Here is a 19929-nt window from a genome sequence, read left to right on the forward strand (position 1 = left end):
CTTCTGTTGGCATTCAGTCCATGTGCTCTCAATCTGAGTTTTGATAACTCCACTGCTAATTCATTGTTGAAAAAGGAAAACAGCTGTGGGCTTAGCACACAACCTTGTTTAACCCCTCTTGGACACTGAAAAAAGTCTGAATAAATACCTTTGTCACGAACACATACAAGTACAGAATCGTAGAGAGAGAGAGAGAGAGAGAGAGAGAGAGAGAGAGAGTTGTGTGTAGGCCTATGTGTGTTTTGAGAGAGAGACAGAGAGTTGTGTGTGTGTGTGTGTGTGTGTGTGTGTGTGTGTGTGTGTGTGTGAGCATGGGCGCCCACGCGAGTGTCTGTGTATGTGTGCGTGCGTGGGTGTGTACGTGTATGCATAATATGTGAGCGTACGTGCACACGCATGCGCGGCTGCACTGCACGCACGGCAGGCGAACTGATGTGTGCTTCGCGTGTTTCAGTTCCTCAGTCAGCAAACCTAAACAATGGAAGTACATAATTTCTTATCAAAAGGCACTATGAAATAGAAATAAGCTTCCGACAGTAGTTTTCATTTGATTGTGTCAATCGATGCCTGCGAGATATGACCCCTTTTTTTCTCTTCCCACGTTCAAGTAACGATGGAGTCTCCCGTCGGTCCGACGGATGAGTAGGCAGGCAGGCTTATCTGTCGGTGTGTGTCCTCATATGGGAGAAGAGGCCGATTCTGGATGCGCAGCACTTCCCACAGGTGTTGCAAGGGAAAACGTCTCCAGAAGTTGAGCCCTGCTTCCTTCGCTCACGCTTCTCCTTAATGGCCAGCGTTCTCTTGTTTTCAAAGTTGAAGGGCTAGCTCGTCGTTACGACATTAGCCTGATTGCCTGACCAGCACAGGTGACTTTTTTTCTTTTTTTTTTTTTAGTGAGGAGGAGTTGTGCAGTCCCTTCCCAACTCTCTCGCCTACCGACGCTCACAGTCCCACAGGTGCAGATACTGCCACGTGTAGGACGGCCTCGGCAGGTGCAGGTTTTTTCTTCGGAGCTCCGTCTCCTAGGGGGACTTCCAGCCAAGGATAAGAGCTCCCCCTGCCCTTTGGTCATCCTCTTCCGCCTTCATAGCCGTTGGGAAAGATTTCCTCCTCCGCCTGGTCCGTCGTTGGGAGACTTCACATGCGGCAGATAGTACTAGGTTACATGGTACCAGTAGCAAGGGCCATGCCCCTGACCTGAGTTGCCAATACAAGGGGCATAATTGTCCTATAAGTCAGGGTGCAATGAGTTACCTCCCTTTTACGTAACCCACCCCTTTTCCCTGTTTTTGTTTTTTTGGGGGTTTTTTGTTTTGTTTTGTTTCTTGTTGTTATTTTCGTGTGGGTGTGTGTGCCTGTCCGCGCGTATGCGTATATGTATATTTATGAATTATTTTCCTCGATATACACGACTTTCTCTGACTCTGTGTACGTATACGTTTATGTGCTTGTGAATCTTTGTAACATGATACAATGTATAATAATGTTTTCAATGTGATGCAGTGTCTCTCTCTCTCTCTCTGTGTGTGTGTGTGTGTGTGTGTGTGTGTGTGTGTGTGTACAGTATGTGTGAGCGTGTGTCATATGTGTGTGTGTGTGTGTGTGTGTCCGGTGCATGCATGCACATGTGTATGTGTGCATGGTTGTTTGTGTGTATATGTGTGTGTGTGTGTATGCGTGCATGTATGCGTATGAGTGTGTGTGTGTGTGTGTGTGTGTGTGTGTGTGTGTACGTGTGTCATGATTGTGTGCATCCATCCATCCATCCAGCTATCAATCAATCAATCAGTCGATCAAGAAACAAAGAATCGTATCTAACACCACAGACAGATACAGGGCAAGACGTTTATATTCGTTTCGAATGTAGTAATGTGACAGGCATGCGTGACAAAGGGAGTGTTGTGTGTGTGCGAGTGAAAGTGTGTGTGTGTGTGTGTGTGTGTGTGTTGTGTGTGTGTGTGTGTGTGTGAGACACACAGAGAGAGAGAGACAGAGATACAGAGAGAGAGAATGTGTGTGTGTGTGTGTGTGTGTGTGTGTATGTGTGTGTGTGTGAGTGTGTGTGGCTGTTCGTGTATGTGATGATTTATTAACATTTTTATACTGCCAGAGCTAAAATTAAAGCTATTTAGGCAGTAAAAAAACACACCCAAAAACACGTATATGTGTGCGAGAGAGAGAGAGAGAGAGAGAGAGAGAGACAGACAGACAGACAGACAGACAAAGACAGAGCCGAGTATGTAAGCATGGGCGCCCGCGTGAGTGTCTGTGTATATGTTTTGAGAATGCACTGAGAAATGAAAATAAGCTTCCGACAGTAGTTTTCATTCAATGTTGTCAGTTGTTGCTGCGAAGTATGACCCCTTTCTCTTCCTATCTTCATTAAAAAAAAATGAAGCCGCCTGCCAAGGAATACAAGGGGCGTAACTGTTGTATAAATTATGATGCATTGAGTTACCCCCCTTAATATATTTCCGTCTCTTTTTTTTTGTTTGTTTTGTTTTTTGCTGTGTTTGTGCACATGTGCCTGTGTATCATGTGCGGGTTTGTGTGTGTGTGTGTGTGTGTGTGTGTGTGTGTGTGTGTGTGTGTGTGTGTGTGTGATTGCTTGAATGTATGCTTGAGCGTTCGTGTTTTTGTGGAACTGTGCATGCGAGTGAATATGCGTGAACGTACGTGCGTGTACACGTGTACTTGCGTGAGTTCTTGTTTGTGATTTCTTGTATATAAATTATGTGCACGTGCGTGTCTTTGCGACAAGGGATGTGTCCAGAATCATGTACATTCAACGTTCTGTAAGGTCTTCTTCTTCTTCTTCTGCGTTCACTCGTATGCACACGAGTGGGCTTTTACGTGTATGACCGTTTTTACCCCGCCATGTAGGCAGCCATACTCCGTTTTCGGGGGTGTGCATGCTGGGTATGTTCTTGTTTCCATAACCCACCGAACGCTGACATGGATTACAGGATCTTTAACGTGCGCATTTGATCTTCTGCTTGCATATACACACGAAGGGGGTTCAGGCACTAGCAGGTCTGCACATATGTTGACCTGGGAGATCGTAAAAATCTCCACCCTTTACCCACCAGGCGCCGTCACCGTGATTCGAACCCGGGACCCTCAGATTGAAAGTCCAACGCTTTAACCACTCGGCTATTGCGCCCGTCAATGTAAGGTCTTCGATTCATGCCTCTGTTTTTCTCTATGCAGTCTAAGGAACACAACACGCCTTAAAAAAAACCTTCAGAACAGTGACCCTGTTTAAAACCCACGTGGAGTCGACGACTGTTTTTAATAAATGTCCAGAAACACACATGGTTATCACACGGATTTTCTCATATCACTCATACGCTCAGTCAAAGATTCGTCCGGAGCAAAATAACCCTTTTATAAGTTATAAATTCGTAAAACCAACCTCTTCTAATTTCGTTAACTGAAAAGTGATTCACAATGAAATAACCCATTGTACGATCATTCAAATGCCTAACCCTTTTTTTCCTTCTTCTTTTTGTCACTGTATTTTGCATGAAGTCTCTTTCTTGAAGTGCCTTCACTTTGAAATAACCATGCGTATGATAATTCGGACGCCTACACGTCTATTTTGCACAAAGAAAGTCTCTTTCTTGAAGTCATCCCCCCCCACACACACACACCCCTCCACGACCCCCCCCCCCCCCCTCTCCCCCCTCCCCCGACTGTCTCCTTGTTGCATAGTTTTTTTCTTTCTTCAGAATTCTTGTTCTATTCTAATCTAAACAATGCTTTCTTTTCTTTTCTTCGTTTTCGTTAATCACCGCATACAGTGTTTCCTACATACATACCCTTTCTGTCATTCAGTTTCGCTCGTTTTTATTTAGAAATACCCCCCCCCCCCCTCCCAAGCCTGCTGCATTCATCCCACACCTCACATCGCACCATAGTCCCCACACCCCCACTCCCCCAATCCTCCACCCCCACCCTTTGTATGGGTTGGAGTTTTAATAAAACGGCCCAAAACGAGAGTTATTGTTCTCTCTCATCACCCCAGTCAAGTCATTCGCGCAGGATAGTTGTATTATTTCCCTTCGATTTTTAAATCTAAACAGCTCACGCACTTTATAACTCATCCGCATAGGTTTTGAGTTGATTGTTTTCCCTTGGATTTTAAACGCCTTAAATTAACAGCTCATGCACTCAACTCTGGCGTGTCATTCTCGTTGTTGATTATTTCGTCTTGGTTTTCAAACACAGCTCATGCACTCAACTCTGATGAGAAGTCACTTCGCGTAACTGATTATTCGGTCAAGTCATTCTCGCAGCCGATTATTTCCCCTTGATTTTAAAACGCCCCTAAAACATCTCATGCTCTTAATTCTGTGAAGTCATTCGCTAAAGGTTAGAATTGATCTCACCCTCCCCCTCCCGCTCCCCCACACACCCTTATCCCTCCTCATTATTTCATGCTCTAAACTCTATGAAATCATTCATATAGTTGATTACTTTTCCTTGGTTTTAAAACGCCTTATTTAACAGCTCAGGCTCTCAACTCTGTGAAGTCATTGGCAAATGGTAGGAGCTGATTACTTCCCTTTCCTTGGTTTTGAAACACCCCTAAACAGCCCATGCACTCAACACTGTGAAGTCATTCTCATAGCCAGTTGGTTTTCCCTTGGTTTTGAAAATACCCCCAAAACAGCTCATGGACTCAACTGACTTTTGTCAAGTAATTCGCATTGTCATTAATCAATTCCCTTCCTTGGTATCACTAACACCCCTAAGTAAATGGCCACCTGCTCTCAACAGCAATGTCAAGTCAATCATACTGTTATTAACTCACTCAGTACGGCCAGTCCTCTCTTCTCCTCTACACAGACCCCTCGGATGTCCAGTGGGTGTCTGAATGACCCAACCTTCAGCTTCCGTCGTCAGAATTGTGGTATTCTTTGTCAACATTCACGTCTTCAGTATAAGAGCTTTCCGCTTGCAATATTTTGGTGATGGTAATTGGGGTGAAACGCTGTTAACGTCGTCTCTTTCGCCGTTCGTATGGAAAGAGTTAATCCCCCCTTGGTTTCACTAACAGCCACCTGCTCTCATCAACAATATCAAGTCGTTCGCGTTGTTATCAATAAATTCCCCCTTTGGTTTCACTCACGCCCCTAAATAAATGGCCACCTGCTCTCAACAACAATGTCAAGTCATTCGCATTGTTATCAATTCTCCCTTTGGTTTCTCTAACGCCCCTAAATAGCTATCTGCTAAATAAATAAACAGCCACATGCTCTCAACAACAATGCCAAGTCAATCGCATTGTTATTAATTCCACCTTGGTTTCACAAACGCCCCTGAACAAACAGCCACCTGCTCTCATCAACAATGTCAAGTCATTTACATTATTACCCCCCACCCCCACCCCACCCCCGCCCCCAACCCTCCTTGGTTTCACAAACTCACTCACTCATTCCCTCGACCGCTGGGGTCGTTGGGGGGACATGAGGAAGATGTCATAGCTCGCCACGCCGTTCTGTTGGCAGCTGTCGTGAGGAGATCTGGGATCGTCAGTTTGGCTCATTCCTTGACGTTGTCAGACCAGGTCTTTCTCTGCCGCCCCCGTCTGCGCCCTCCCTCTACAGTCCCTTGGTCTCATCAACAATGTCAAGTCATTTGCATTATTACCCCCCTTGGTTTCACAAACGCCCCTGAATAAATAACCACTTGCTCTCATCAACAATGTCAAGTCATCCGCGTACTATGCAGGGAGTAGCAGCCTTGGAGTTGACGGATTACTTCCCCTTGGTGGCCCCGTTCCATTTATAGTCATCGCTGGTCATGTCGCTCATCTCCGCCGCGAAGTTCTCCTTGTCCTCCGGGCCCTTTCCGGATCCGGCCTGCTCGCGCACGCCCAGGAAGCGGAAGACACGTGACTTGACGGGCCGGAAGTGGAAGAGGAGGAATCCCGCGGCCGCGCCGAGGAGGAGGGCCAGGCAGAGCCAGACGTTGAGCGCCATGAAGACGATCATGAGGCAGTAGTGCAGGAAGAGGTGCAGGACGTGGCCCAGCGTGTGCACCAACCCCACCACCGCCCACGTGGGCCTCTCGCTGCAACGGGGAAAAGGAGAGATTCAAGATTCAAGATTCAAAAACTTTATTACTCAAGGATAAAGATTTTAGGCATTGCCTAGTCTTCCAATTTGTCCTTGTGACAACAAAAACAGTAACGGTAAGGCACAACAATAATAACAATGGTAAATACTACTACTACCACTACTACTACTAATGATAATTGTAATACTAATCAACGGACTATCATCATCATAAAAATATAATGAAGGGAACACTGTCACACACTCACACCCACCCACCCACCCACATATGCACACACTCATCCCCAAACACACACACCCTTATGCATATACATATTTGCACATATACCCACATGCATGCATATGTCTACATGTACATACAGACATGTATGCATATGCATACATAAACATAATTAGGTATCAAATCATATTGTAGTACATTACAGATCATATAGCATATATTGAAGAAAAGAAAAGAAAAAAATCAAGAAGTAAAGGGGTTATTAAAACTGTCAAATTAATCACCACACAGAATACAGGAAAGAGGCACGACTGAAATGAAAATATATAAACAGAGCAAAGAAACACAGTTATATCACTGTACATATACAACAGTAATGAGAGAGAGAGAGAGAGAGAGAGAGAGAGAGAGAGAGAGAGAGAGAGAGAGAGAGAGAGAGAAACTTGAAATGTTTTATTGTCATTGCCTGTAAAGGTCTTTTGACAAGGGGGTAACATTTTCACATCAACAGATTACAATAATCTTTATGATGTAATTTTTAAACATTGCAATCAAACAAAGATTGGTAACACTGACACCATAATTATATATGTACATAGTATCACTTCAAGGAAAATACTAAGCAAAAAAAAAAAAAAAAAAAAAAAAAAAAGAAAAAAAGAAAATTCGACCATCCTCTCACATACATAATTTCATGTACTCCTTACTTTAATTCCGGAACATATCAGCATTAACTATAGTTAACTACCTTATTATATATTATTTTGCCCGTGTATAACAAGTCCTTGTCTTATTTTTTGCGCTTCTGCAATAAATTTTGCAATCGATCTAATTATAATTTCATCCTCAGATGATAAAACAGACACAATGTTGCGCATTTCGGCTATACGAGAGAGAGAGAGAGAGAGAGAGAGAGAGAGAGAGAGAGAGAGAGAGAGAGAGAGAGAGAGAGATCTTGATCATCAACCTGACAGGCATCGTTTTGAGTTAGTTGCCCTCATGTGTTGTGTTGTGAGGATAAGGAGAAGAAGGAGAATGACGACTGATGCTGATGTAAGTACTACTACTGGTAACAAGGCCTTCAACACTCACTTGTGATAAATTACGTCCCCTAGCATTAATTACACAGAGTAATTTCCCTTTTTTACTATCTGCACCAAAACGTTTGCAAAATAAATAAAAATTCCATGCTTAGCAAAAGGAGTTCCTGTTTGAACAAAAAATGATAATAATGACTCCACTTGTTGTTGTGTCAGAATAAGAGGTCAAAGTGCCAAGTTTAGAGAATACAAAAAAATCAATATAACAGTAAATGCAGTTTGCATATAATTAGGCTTCATTTAAAAAAATGTTTTTTGTGCCCATCCCAGAGGTGCAATATTGTTTTAAACAAGATGACTGGAAAGAACTGAATTTTTCCTATTTTTATGCCAAATTTGGTGTCAACTGACAAAGTATTTGCAGAGAAAATGTCAATGTTAAAGTTTACCACGGACACACACACACAGCACACAGTGACACACACACACACACACACACACACACAGACAACCGAACACCGGGTTAAAACATAGACTCACTTTGTTTACACAAGTGAGTCAAAAAATGACGACGATGACGATGATGATGATGATAGTAGTAATGATGATGATGATGATGATGATGATAATAATAATAATAATAATATAATAATGTTGATGATGATGGGATGATGATGAGAAGAAGAGGACAGTGATGATGATGATGATGATGATGATGATGACAGCAACAACGACAAAACTACTACTACTGCTACGAATACTGCTACTATTACAACTCCTGTTGCTGCTGCAATAACATCAGCACAACAAGTATTACTACTACCACTGCTGAGGTTGATTATGGTACTACTGCTACTAAGATCCGGGGACTCACAGTTACCACGACTACAACTACTGCAAGACCACGTATATGATCGAGCCATACCTTGCACTTAGAGTGAACCGGTATATCAAAAGTGCATTAACTAAATTTAGATTTGGTATTTCTGACATCGCGTGTCATCGAATGGGATACAGGTCCAAAGGTGAGAGTGAACTAAGATGTCGTTTATGTAACACATACAGAGAAGATGAGATCCATTTTTTTTGTAAACGTGTCCTGCCCTTTTTGACCTTAGATCGAAATTAATGGAATCTAAGTATGATGATAATCCTTGCAGGTTTAGATTAAATGTGTTGTTGTCGTCCAGAAATGTGTCTGCTCTCTATGGACTCGCTATTTACATTTACAAATCCTTGAAAAGACTGAATAATTATGATATCGCAATCTTTTCTTCTGCTGATGTATATGTTTATGATATAATTGTGGTATCAGTTATGATTCCAGTATTTGTACTTATGTCACACCCCTTCAGTAAGGGGCTTTTGCCTTTATTTGAATAAAACAGTTCGTTCGTTCGTACTATTACTACTGCTACTACTACTACTACTACCGATCAGACCCAGAGACTCACAGATGTTGAGGCTGCTTCTCTTTCTCCTCCTCCTACTACCGATCAGACCCAGAGACTACTACTACTACTACTACTTCTACTACTACTACTACTACCAATCAGACCCAGAGACTCACAGATGTTGAGACTGTTCTTCCTCTCCCCCTCTTCCTTATCCTCCCCCTCCTCCTCCTCCTACTACTATTCCTACTACCGATCAGACCCAGAGACTCACAGATGTTGAGGCTCCTCCTCCTCCTCCTCCTCCTACTACTACTGATCAGACCCAGAGACACAGATGTTGAGGATGTTCTTCCTCTCCCCCTCTTCCTCCTCCTCCTCCTCCTCCTACTACTACTCCTACTACCGATCAGACCCAGAGACTCACAGATGTTGAGCCCCCCCCCCCCCCCTCCTCCTCCTCCTCCTACTACTACTGTTGCTGCTGCTGCTACTACTACTACTGCTACTACCGATCAGACCCAGAGACTCACAGATGTTGAGGCTGCTCCTCTTCTCCCCCTCCTCCTCTTCCTCCTGCTCCTCCTCCTACTGCTACTACTGATCAGACACTACTACTACTACTACTACTACTACTACTACTACTACTACCTATCAGATCCAGTGACTAACAGAAGTTGAGGCTTCTCCTCCTCCTCCTCCTCCTACTACTACTACCACTACTACTACCGATCAGACCCAGAGACTAACAGAAGTTGGGGCTGCTCCTCCTCCTCCTCCTACCACTACTAATACCACCACCACCTATGACTACAACAACTCCTCCTACTACCGATCAGACCTAGTGACTCCTTCTCCTTCTCCTTCTAACTACTATCACTACCACCACCACTACGACTACAATAACTCCTACCACTACCCATCAGAAGCCAGCGTCCAGCATCGCACGCCAAGCCCTGACCTGGAACCCGCAGGGAAAGAGGAAGAGAGGCCGGCCTCGCAACAGCTGGAGGCGAGATACCGAGGCAGACCTGAAGCAGCAAGGGACCAACTGGACTGGAATGGCCAGAACAGCCCAGAACAGAGTGCGATGGCGAGGGGTCGTCGATGGCCTATGCTCCACCAGAAGCGATGGGCAAAATGAATGAATGACTACTGATCAGACTCAGAGACTCACAGGCTGCCCCTCTCCTCCCCCTCTCCCCCTCCTCCTACTACTATTTGTATTTGTATTTCTCTCTTTTTTTTTTTCTTTTTTTTTTTTGTCACACCAGGTTTCTCTATGGGAAATTCGGGCTGCTCTTTCCAGGGAGAGCGCGTCGCTACACTGACAGTAGCGTACAGCAACTCCTACAACTACCAATCAGACCCAGTGACTAACAGACGTTGGGGCTGCCCCTCCTCCTCCTCCTCCTCCTCCTACTACTACTACCGCTACTACTCCTACTACTACTCCTACCACTACCGATCAGACTCAGTGACTCACACGTGTTGGGGCTGCTCCTCTCCTCCTCCTCCTACTACTACCACTACTACTCCTACTACTGCTCCTACAACTACCGACCAGACCCAGTGACTCACAGATGTTGGGGCTGCTCCTCTCCTCCTCCTCCTACCACAACTGCTCCTACTACTACTCCTACAACTACCGATCAGACTCGGTGACTGACACGTGTTGGGGCTGCTCCTCTCCTCCTCCTCCTACTACTACCACAACTACTCCTACTACTGCTCCTACCACTAGCGATCAGGCTCAGTGACTCACACGTGTTGGGGCTGCTCCTCTTCCTCCTCCTTCTCCTCCTACTACTACCACAACTACTCCTACTACTGCTCCTACAACTAGCGATCAGACTCAGTGACTCACAGGTGTTCGGGCTGCTCCTCTCCTTCTCCTCCTACTACTACCACAACTACTCCTACTACTGCTCCTACAACTAGCGATCAGACTCAGTGACTCACAGGTGTTGGGGCTGCTCCTCTCCTTCTCCTCCTACTACTACCACAACTACTCCTACTACTGCTCCTACAACTACCGACCAGACCCAGTGACTCACAGGTGTTGGGGCTGCTCCTCTCCTCCTCCTCCTACCGCTACTACTCCTACTACTACTCCTACCACTAGCGATCAGACTCAGTGACTCACAGGTGTTGGGGCTGCTCCTCTCTTTCTCCTCCTACTACTACCACAACTACTCCTACTACTGCTCCTACAACTACCGATCAGACTCAGTGACTCACACGTGTTGGGGCTGCTCCTCTCCTCCTCCTCCTACTACTACTCCTACCACGACTGTCCAGACCCAGTGACTCACAGGTGTTGGGGCTGCTCCTCTCTTTCTCCTCCTACTACTACCACAACTACTCCTACTACTGCTCCTACAACTACCGATCAGACTCAGTGACTCACACGTGTTGGGGCTGCTCCTCTTCCTCCTCCTTCTCCTCCTACTACTACCACAACTACTCCTACTACTGCTCCTACAACTAGCGATCAGACTCAGTGACTCACAGATGTTAGGGCTGCTCCTCTCCTCCTCCTCCTCCTACTACTACTACCACTACTACTCCTCCTACTACTACTACCACTAGCGATCAGACTCAGTGACTCACAGGTGCTGAGGAAGCTGCGAAGCGGCATGTTGGTGCTGAGAGCGACTGTCACCTTGACCCTGCAGCCAAGACAGGAAGAGTCTCATGCCTTCGTTCATCAGCGCCATTAGGAACACCACTACGCATGCGCCAACCAGTTCTGCAATGTCACGTGACGCAAAATCAGAAAAAAAAGAACACACACAAACACATACACGCGCGCACTCTCTCTCTCTCTCTCTCACATATTCACATACTCATACACGCAAAAACTAACACATACTAGCACACACATACACACACAAACACGTACGCACGGACACAAAAACACATACATAGACACCCGGACTCAATGACTATTGCTATGTTAAGTGTGTATGTATGCACGTATGTATATTTGTGTGTGTACATAATAACATATAGTTTTCTATGTACACTGTACTTACTACTGAGTATGTACTTTTGATGCATCGACTTGTTATTTTTGTAAGTCGGAGAAATCTACATGCTTTGTTGGACGCTGCAACGTATTGTTTTCTTGTTGGACCTGTTATTTTTGTGAAAACCCTTAGAGCAATTTTGCTTTGTTTTGATTAGGCAGTATATGAATAAAAAAAACTTAGTAGTAGCAACAGCAGCAGCAGCAATAGTAGTAGTAGTACTAGTAGTTGTAGTAGTAGGATTAGTAGTAGTAGTAGCATCTCTCATCTGGCAATACAGACTCCGTGAGGGTCTGCGTTCGAATCCCGCTCTCGCCATTTCTCCGTTGACTGGAAAAATCGAACTGAACGTCTAGTCATTCGGATGAGATAATAAACGGAGGTCCCCGTGTGCAGCACGCATTTGGTGCACTGGTAAAAGAACGATTGGCAACGAGAGTGTTGTTCTCTGGCAAAATTCCATAGAAGGAATCCGCTCTGATATCATCATCATCATCATCATCATTATTATTATTATCATCATTATTATTATTACCATCATTATCATGAGCAATTACGCCTAATCTTGAAAATAAGCCCCAGGCGTTTACAAATTAATAGAACACACACGTAAATATCAAAAATGAAAAAAAACCCAACTGAACACAGGATACCAAGCAAATATATTTGCAATGCATTCAAGGCTTGTCTAAACGCGTTTGGCAATGCCTGCCACTTGTCAAGCATCTGTCTAGCAGATGTGGTGCAGAGCATATGGATTTGTCCGAACGCAGTGACACCTCCTTAACCCTTTCACCGCCAAGCTCGCATTTATGCACAGGCGTGGTAGAGGACCCATGTCACTTAAAAGTGACCATTCATTGGTCTGTTATCCATGAACCGACTGCTCTTAATGTTCGGTGGTAGGATAGGCCATGTTTTCTATACATCGCATGAGGAATCCCCAGCTGTTCGTAGCCACTGTCTTTTTTTTGTGTTTATACCACGAGGGAATTTTGTACTCTGATTTGACTGGCGGTGAAAGGGTTAACAAACTGGCACTGAAATTCACGAAACTATTTAAGCAAAAATGCGCTCAGTAGGAATGCAAGGCTTATGTCTCTTTCTTTCTTTTTTTTTTTTTTTTTTTTTTTCAATCGATCGGTTGCCCTCCCACCAAATTTCTCTCGCCGTCTCTCTTCTCAGTAACTGTCTCTCTCCCTCATACATGCACGCACGCACACGGACACGGACACGGACACGTACACGTACATCGCACGTCTGTCTGTCCGCCTAAATATGTCTGGTCTTTCTCTTCACTCAATAACAAGAGTTCCATCATCAGCCCACCCTGGAACATCCACAACATAACCTATCCTCCTCATCACCCCACTCCACCCCTGCATACCACCAACCCCATGTCCACTGCCCTTACCACCCTACAACATAGCCGCCCCCCCACACACACACACACACCCCTCATCCCCCCCCCCCACCCACCCCCGACACCACCCCCTCCCCCCCAGCTCACGATGTTCCGATGAAATCTGAAGATCCGGGAAGAACAGGATCTCATTGTGGCCCCCGTGAAACACCGAGTGATAGCCGCACTGCAACCCATCACCACATGTTGAGAATGATAATAATACTGATGATGATGATGATGATGAATACAGTAATAATAATAATAATAATAATAATAACAACAACAACAACAACAACAACAAAACAACAACAATGATAATAATAATAATAATAACAATAACATTTTAAACAACAACAACAATAATAATAACAACATTTCTCTGTAGCGCCTTTCATTAAAAATACAGTAATGCTCAAGGCACATCACATCAGTGAAACACAACAAAACAAGGAAAACATTTGACACACACACACAAAAAAAATCACAACCACCGTTTCTCGTAAACTATGGGCATGTATATTGATTGTGCTGGTGCGCGCACGTGAGGGTTAAATCTGTAAAGCACGTATGTGTGTGTGTGTGGCGGGGGTGGGGTGGAGGGGGGGGAGGAGGGTTAAGAGGGGGGTAAGGGGGCCGGGGGGAGGGGGCGTGTGTGTGTGTGTGTTAATGTATGTGTGTATGCCTGACACAAAAAAATCACAACCACCGTTTCTCGTAAAGCGGATTAAATTTGTAAAGCACGTGTGTGTGTGTGTGTGTGTGTGTGTGTGTGTTGGAGGGGGAGGGGATAAGGGGGGGGGGGGGGGGGGGGGGGGGGGATGGAGCGTGTGTGTGTTAATGTATGTGTGTGTGCCTGTGTGTATTTGTGTAAGTGTGTGATGTTTGTGCGCACGGCTATACGTACGTACATACGTGCGTGCGTGTGTGCGCGCGCGAGCACACGTGCATGTAAGCGTGCGTGCGTGTGTGAGTGCCTGTGTAAAAAAAAAAAAAAAAAAAAAAGTCTGACTCTAACGTCAATGATCACTGGGGGGCTGATGATGTCAACGCAGTGATGACGAAAACAACAAATGACGTCAACATGGAGATAACTTACGTTGTCATCATCGCCTGACCCTGTACCGTGGTTGGCCATGCTGTGTGACAGAAATCAAATTGTTTCGTTGCCATTGAAACACTGTGCGCACAGTTGTAATTCATGTGTTACATCTCCTGTTCGAACATTCTCCATTGATTCCTTGCTGTCTTTCTTTTCAACGCCCAAGGAAGCAGGGCAGCTATTGGGAGAACCATAGCGTTTTGCAGAATGAAAGTTAAGGCCTAAAAGTATTTGTATTTGTATTCCTTTTTATCACAACAGATTTCTCTGTGAAATTCGCCACCCCTTTTTTTGTATTTTTTCCTGCGTGCAGTTTTATTTGTTTTTCCTGTCGAAGTGGATTTTTCTACAGAATTTTGCCAGGAACAACCCTTTTGTTGCCGTGGGTTCTTTTACGTGCGCTAAGTGCATGCTGCACACGGGACCTCGGTTTATCGTCTCATCCGAATGACTAGCGTCCAGACCACCACTCAAGGTCTAGTGGAGGGGGGGAGAAAATATCGGCGGCTGAGCGGTGATTCGAACCAGCGCCCTCAGATTCTCTCGCTTCCTAGGCAGGTGTATGTGTGAGTCGATGTTTTTGAGTGCGTTTGTGCATGTGTGAGAGTGTAAGTGTACACAAGTGTCAGGAGAGTTCTGTGCATGTGTGTGTGTGTGTGTGTGTGTTGTGTGTGTGTGTGTGTGAGGGGGAGGTGGGGGTGCAGGGAGGAGGTGAGATAGAGGATGAGGTATGTGAGTGTATGCATGCCTACACTGTGGGAGCATCAGGATATTTGAACGTATATATTATATATATATCTTTGTATATATGTGTGTGGGGTTGGGGGTGGGAGATATGGACGTGTGTGTGTGTGTGCTTGTACAAGTAAGTGTTCATCTGTGTGTGTGAGTGTGTGTGCGTGTGCGTGTTTGTGTGTGTGTGTGTGTGTGGGTGCGTGTGCCGTGGAAGCTGCGATACATAGACTAGAAACTTCGAGTGTGTGGAGGAGGGGGTAGAGGAGGTGCAGGGAAATTTGTGGTGTGTGTGTGTGTGTGTGTGTGTGTGTGTGTGTGTGTGTGTTGGAGCTCATGTACGTTTATATGTATTTGACTGTGCTTTCATATCTATGAAACTGCGTTTTTGGGGCATATCTGTTATGCATGTGTGGGTGTATGGTGAATGTGTGTCTTCATGTTTTATATTTATTTGCTTATTTATCATCATTGTTGTCTTATTTATTTAATTATTTATTTATTTATTATTATTATTATTATAATTATTATTATTATTTTATCATTATTTTCATTACTACTATCTTTTCTTTTTTTTTCTTTTTTTTTTCTTTTTTTTTTCCCATTCATAATTATTATTTATTTATTTATGTATGTACGCTTCTCTCTCTCTCTCTATATATATATATATATATATATATATGTATGTATATATATATATATATATATACATACCTTCTTTTTTTCTTTTTTTTTCTCAAGGCCTGACTAAGCGCGTTGGGTTACGCTGCTGGTCAGGCATCTGCTTGGCAGATGTGGTGTAGCGTATATGGATTTGTCCGAACGCAGTGACGCCTCCTTGAGCTACTGATACTGATACTGATACTAGGCAGGCGCGTTACCTCTAGGCCATCACTCCACTCCATGCCCACTGTCACGCAAAGAAATGAGTAAGCAAATGTTCTTGAAAGAGACTTTGAAGAGAGAGAGAGAGAGAGAGAGAGAGGGGAAGGGAGAACTCGAACTCGAACTCAAACATTTTAGTGACTAGGCCATTTGCCCGTGTCAAGGGGGTGGGGTTTGGGGGATCGGGAGGTAGGGAGTACAGGGACAATTATACAGGCAGCCTGAAACACAAGGTCATCACCGTGAAACATACATGTTTGCTTAAATTCAAAAGAGGGTTTAAGCAATTCCTGGAAAGTATTGATCATTTCATTCACATTTGAATCAGCAACATACGTTGGAACGCGTGCGCGCGCGCCTGCCTATGCACACACATACACCGCTTGGACATCAACATCATGTCATTTGTCTAAAACATGATTTCAAATTAGCAGTGGTAACAATATACTTTTAAACAATTATCACGTCAAACACACACACACACTGTCACGCGTCGACATATCCAGAGTGTGAGACTCCCTTTAGCTGACATATTTCTGTAAGCCGCCAGATCGGCTGGCAACACGTTAGGCCCGAATCCCACGTGCGAACCAACTCGCGTCAGTGAGTTGTGTTTTGCTTTTTGATTTGTTGTTTTTGATTTGTTCCTGTATCTTTCGGGCACTCCACTGTCAACTGCTGTGAGAGTCATTTCGACCAGGGGTTTTGGGGGTTGATCTTCCCATGTCTTCTCCTGTGGAGAAGCAGCAGGTTGTCATTTGTCGGCGGGCGTTGCAACGGCAAACGAGCCAGGTTTTTCACATAACCTGTCTGAGGTGAGGGTGTGTGATGTTTGCTTGGTCGGCTGGTTGTTTGGACTTGCAGGAATGGTGGTGGAGGGAATGACAGAGGCTGTGAATGCATGTTTGTTTGAATTTGCTGTAGCTGTTCATATTATTTTATGTTATTAAGAGATGCCGTGAATGTGTTCCTATCATCACTGTGGTTGTGTTCATGAAGAAATATTAATAATGTTTATTATTTTGGGATAAATTAAATTGAATCAAAGTTAAATACGTTATTGTAACGGCAGGTTGGATGGGCGGGATGATAGGTTGGGTGTGACTAGCATCTTTCAGAGTCAGAACACTGACTCTTTGCCATTCTTAGGTGTGTTTTTTTTCTTCCATTGTGCCCATTTGGACGGTTCCACTCCTCTGCTGGTTGTGGCTGTGGGCTGGAGGGAGGTCTGCATGGTGCGGGACTGGCAGTGTTCTGCGGCAGCGGCAAAACCGTGTCGACGATAACAGCGACGACGACAACAGCGTCGGCTGGAAGAACTTGGTCGCTGTGTTAAGTGCTGTCCCCCAACTTACTATCTCCCTTATCCCATCCATTCCTGACCGCTGGTGTATTTTGGACTGCGGCGGCAGAGGCTGAGCACAGCAGACTATGTTTTGTGTGTTTGTAATCGCGTGAGAGGGGTAGTTGTGTCAGTATTGTTTTGTTATTGAATTTCGTGTTCGAAAATACCAAATATTTTTGTTTGTTTGTTTGTTTTTTTTAATGTTAATTTCAAGTGGGATCTGGTGGTTCCGACTGGTGCGGAGGGCTGACAGATTGAGTTTTTGTCATCGTTCGTCCGTCTGTCATTCTGTCAGCCGTAGCGTGACACACACACACACACACACACACACACACACACACACACAGTGCCTGTGGACAGACAAAAATGTGAAAATTATTCATGTGTGTTCAAACATTGTGTCAACTGCTTTCTGAGAGCAAACGGACAGAAATAAAGCGAGTGGTAAACTTAATCTTGAATCGGAAAGAAGCAAGGTTAATTTGAACGAGTCTGGACGGACAGTATTTTTCTGGAATGTTCTGGGCACACACCAAGATAAAATGTAAGTCAGATTCTTCTGTTCCAGGACAAAATGGAAAATTACGGGAGAGGGGAAGAGATTTTCTTTTTATTTAATTTTTCATTTTTTATGTATGTATGTATGTATTTTTTCGAACGTTCAGCGCAGAGACACATGGCTTCTGTATAGCCGCCCCACCGCCTCCCCCATCCTCGAGTACCACCGACGCGCCCGTAGCCACTTCAAAGACCTGCATAAACTGGTGCGTGCATTGGATGGATAGAAAGACCAGGTCATCAACCACTCCTGTTGATTCCGGGTCCCCGACGCGAGAACAGAACACTATCCTGGCTCCTTCATCAGGACTGCCATGGGGTGGAACCAACTGAGGCCACTGTCACCGCAGGCTCAGACAGCGCATTTTCATCAGCGCAGACCAGAACACCATCTGAGCCTGTGACCAGTAACCACTAATTTTTTTTTTTTTTTTTTTTTTTTTTTTAAGGTCTAGCTTCTGGAAGTGGGGCCTGGACCCTTCGGCCGAATCGGGGGTTTTGATGGTCTTAACCCAGGGTAGACAGTTTTCCTTAGGTCTTTCTTTATTTTTTTTTCTGATAGGTACATGCGTCCTCCTAGTTCCGTCGCGTCTATATCGCCAGAAGTGGCGTCTGCGACGTACACCACCAGATCCAGATCTAGATCTATACAAGGGGGCAGAACCCCGGGTACCACTTATCCTGACGGTTGAAACACTACGGGTAACAGCTTGCAACTCTCTCAGGGACAATGTAGACTGCGAATCCGAAGCGACTTTACTGAACGATGATTTGTCAGCTCCAGGGAACAGCCTCCCCAGATCAGCAACCAATTGTGTGAACTCCTTTTGTCTAAGTCCAGATTCCAACTCCCCCAACTGGGCAAACCTATCACCGTTGTGGGACCCAGTTTGCCACGGTTAGTATCAGTAGCTCAAGGAGGCGTCACTGTGTTCGGTCAAATCCATATACGCTACACCACATCTTTCAAGCAGATGCCTGACCAGCAGCGTAACCCAACGCGTTTAGTCAGGCCTTCAGAAAAACAAAAAAACCAACAAAAACTAACTAAATAAATAAATAATAAAATGAATAAAATAATTTTAAAAAAATAAATATATAATAATAATGATAATGATATTTATAAGGCGCAAAATCTTGATGAAGTCAACTCTAAGCGCACAACACACACACACACACAAAGGCAGCGCGTCTTCGCGGTGAACATGCCTCAAAAGAGGCCTCAATTAGTAGCTTATCTATATTCTAAACTGCAGGATTACCAATAGTAAACTCAGTCGGTCACTTCCCGAGCAACTATCGGCGAGCCATTTTGACTGCTGGTGACGTGGTGTTTACGTCAAAATGGCGTGCAGGTCGGGAAGGAGTACTACTTACCGTGCATTTGATCCAGTTTCGTGGCAAAAGGAGTGGTCTTAGAGCTTAGCTGAGGGTTGCATTCGACTCAGCGCATCGAAGTCAGTCTAAAACACCTTCTACTTTTTCATTTTAACGGCCCCTGAGTTTAGTATTCTAAACTGCAGGATTACCGCTTATCTATGCAGACTGTCAACATTTTAGTGGTCTCTAAACAAAAACAGCATCTACTATTACTACTACTGCTACTACTACTACTACTACTACTAGACCGTCGTACCTCTTCCTCCTTGAAGCTCCATTCACTGGGATGAAAACTGTGATGCTTCCATTTTGCGACAGCACTTCGCTTTCATCTGAAAGTCCCGTCTCGCAAGAAAAAAAATACAGCTCGAGGAGAATGTTTTACGTCAATGTGGGGTGTGGGGAGGGGGCGGGGGGAAGGGGAGCAAAGCCTTACGTCACAGCTTAGCAAAAAGCGTGTATTCTTTTCTTTTTCCCCCTCGAGATTTAGTTCATACTGTCAGCCATTTCGAAGTTTGCATGCATCCTACTTCTGTTATCTTCTTTTAGACAGACGATAAAAATCTTTTGATCTGGTTAATAAGACACGGCAAGATCTACATAGATAGCATATATGTCTCAGTAGTGCAGTCAGCCTGTGAAAAAAAAATGTACTGCGACTGTGACCCAAAGCTATTATTGGTACATGAACCTTTCCTGCTGTGTGATGTTTACTGTCACCTTGTCTTTGTATTGTAAAGCAAGAGAGTCAAGGTT

General features: G+C 44.5%; 1 protein-coding gene across 1 annotated transcript; it reads right to left on the reverse strand.

Moving 5' to 3' along the window:
- Window positions 1–5417: 5417 nt before the first annotated feature.
- Window positions 5418–19506, reverse strand: LOC143289537 (high affinity copper uptake protein 1-like). Its single transcript, XM_076598539.1, has 5 exons — window positions 19430–19506; window positions 14271–14310; window positions 13280–13358; window positions 11351–11489; window positions 5418–6078 (listed from the first exon to the last, which is right to left on the reverse strand). The coding sequence occupies exons 2-5, from the start codon at window positions 14307–14309 to the stop codon at window positions 5763–5765; spliced, it is 573 nt and encodes a 190-aa protein (XP_076454654.1). The 5' UTR covers window position 14310; window positions 19430–19506; the 3' UTR covers window positions 5418–5762.
- Between the last annotated feature and the right edge of the window lie 423 nt (window positions 19507–19929).

Source organism: Babylonia areolata, chromosome 14 (assembly GCF_041734735.1).
Source record: "Babylonia areolata isolate BAREFJ2019XMU chromosome 14, ASM4173473v1, whole genome shotgun sequence".
NCBI lineage: Eukaryota > Metazoa > Mollusca > Gastropoda > Neogastropoda > Buccinidae > Babylonia > Babylonia areolata.

Coding starts and splice junctions, on each gene's coding strand:
- LOC143289537 (XM_076598539.1), bottom strand. CDS start 14,309: ATGGCCAACCACGGTACAGGGTCAGGCGATGATGACAAC. Junction 11,490..13,279: donor TCAGATTTCATCGGAACATC/GTGAGCTGGGGG, acceptor GTGACATTGCAG/AACTGGTTGGCGCATGCGTA. Junction 6,079..11,350: donor TCGCAGCTTCCTCAGCACCT/GTGAGTCACTGA, acceptor TCCCCGTTGCAG/CGAGAGGCCCACGTGGGCGG.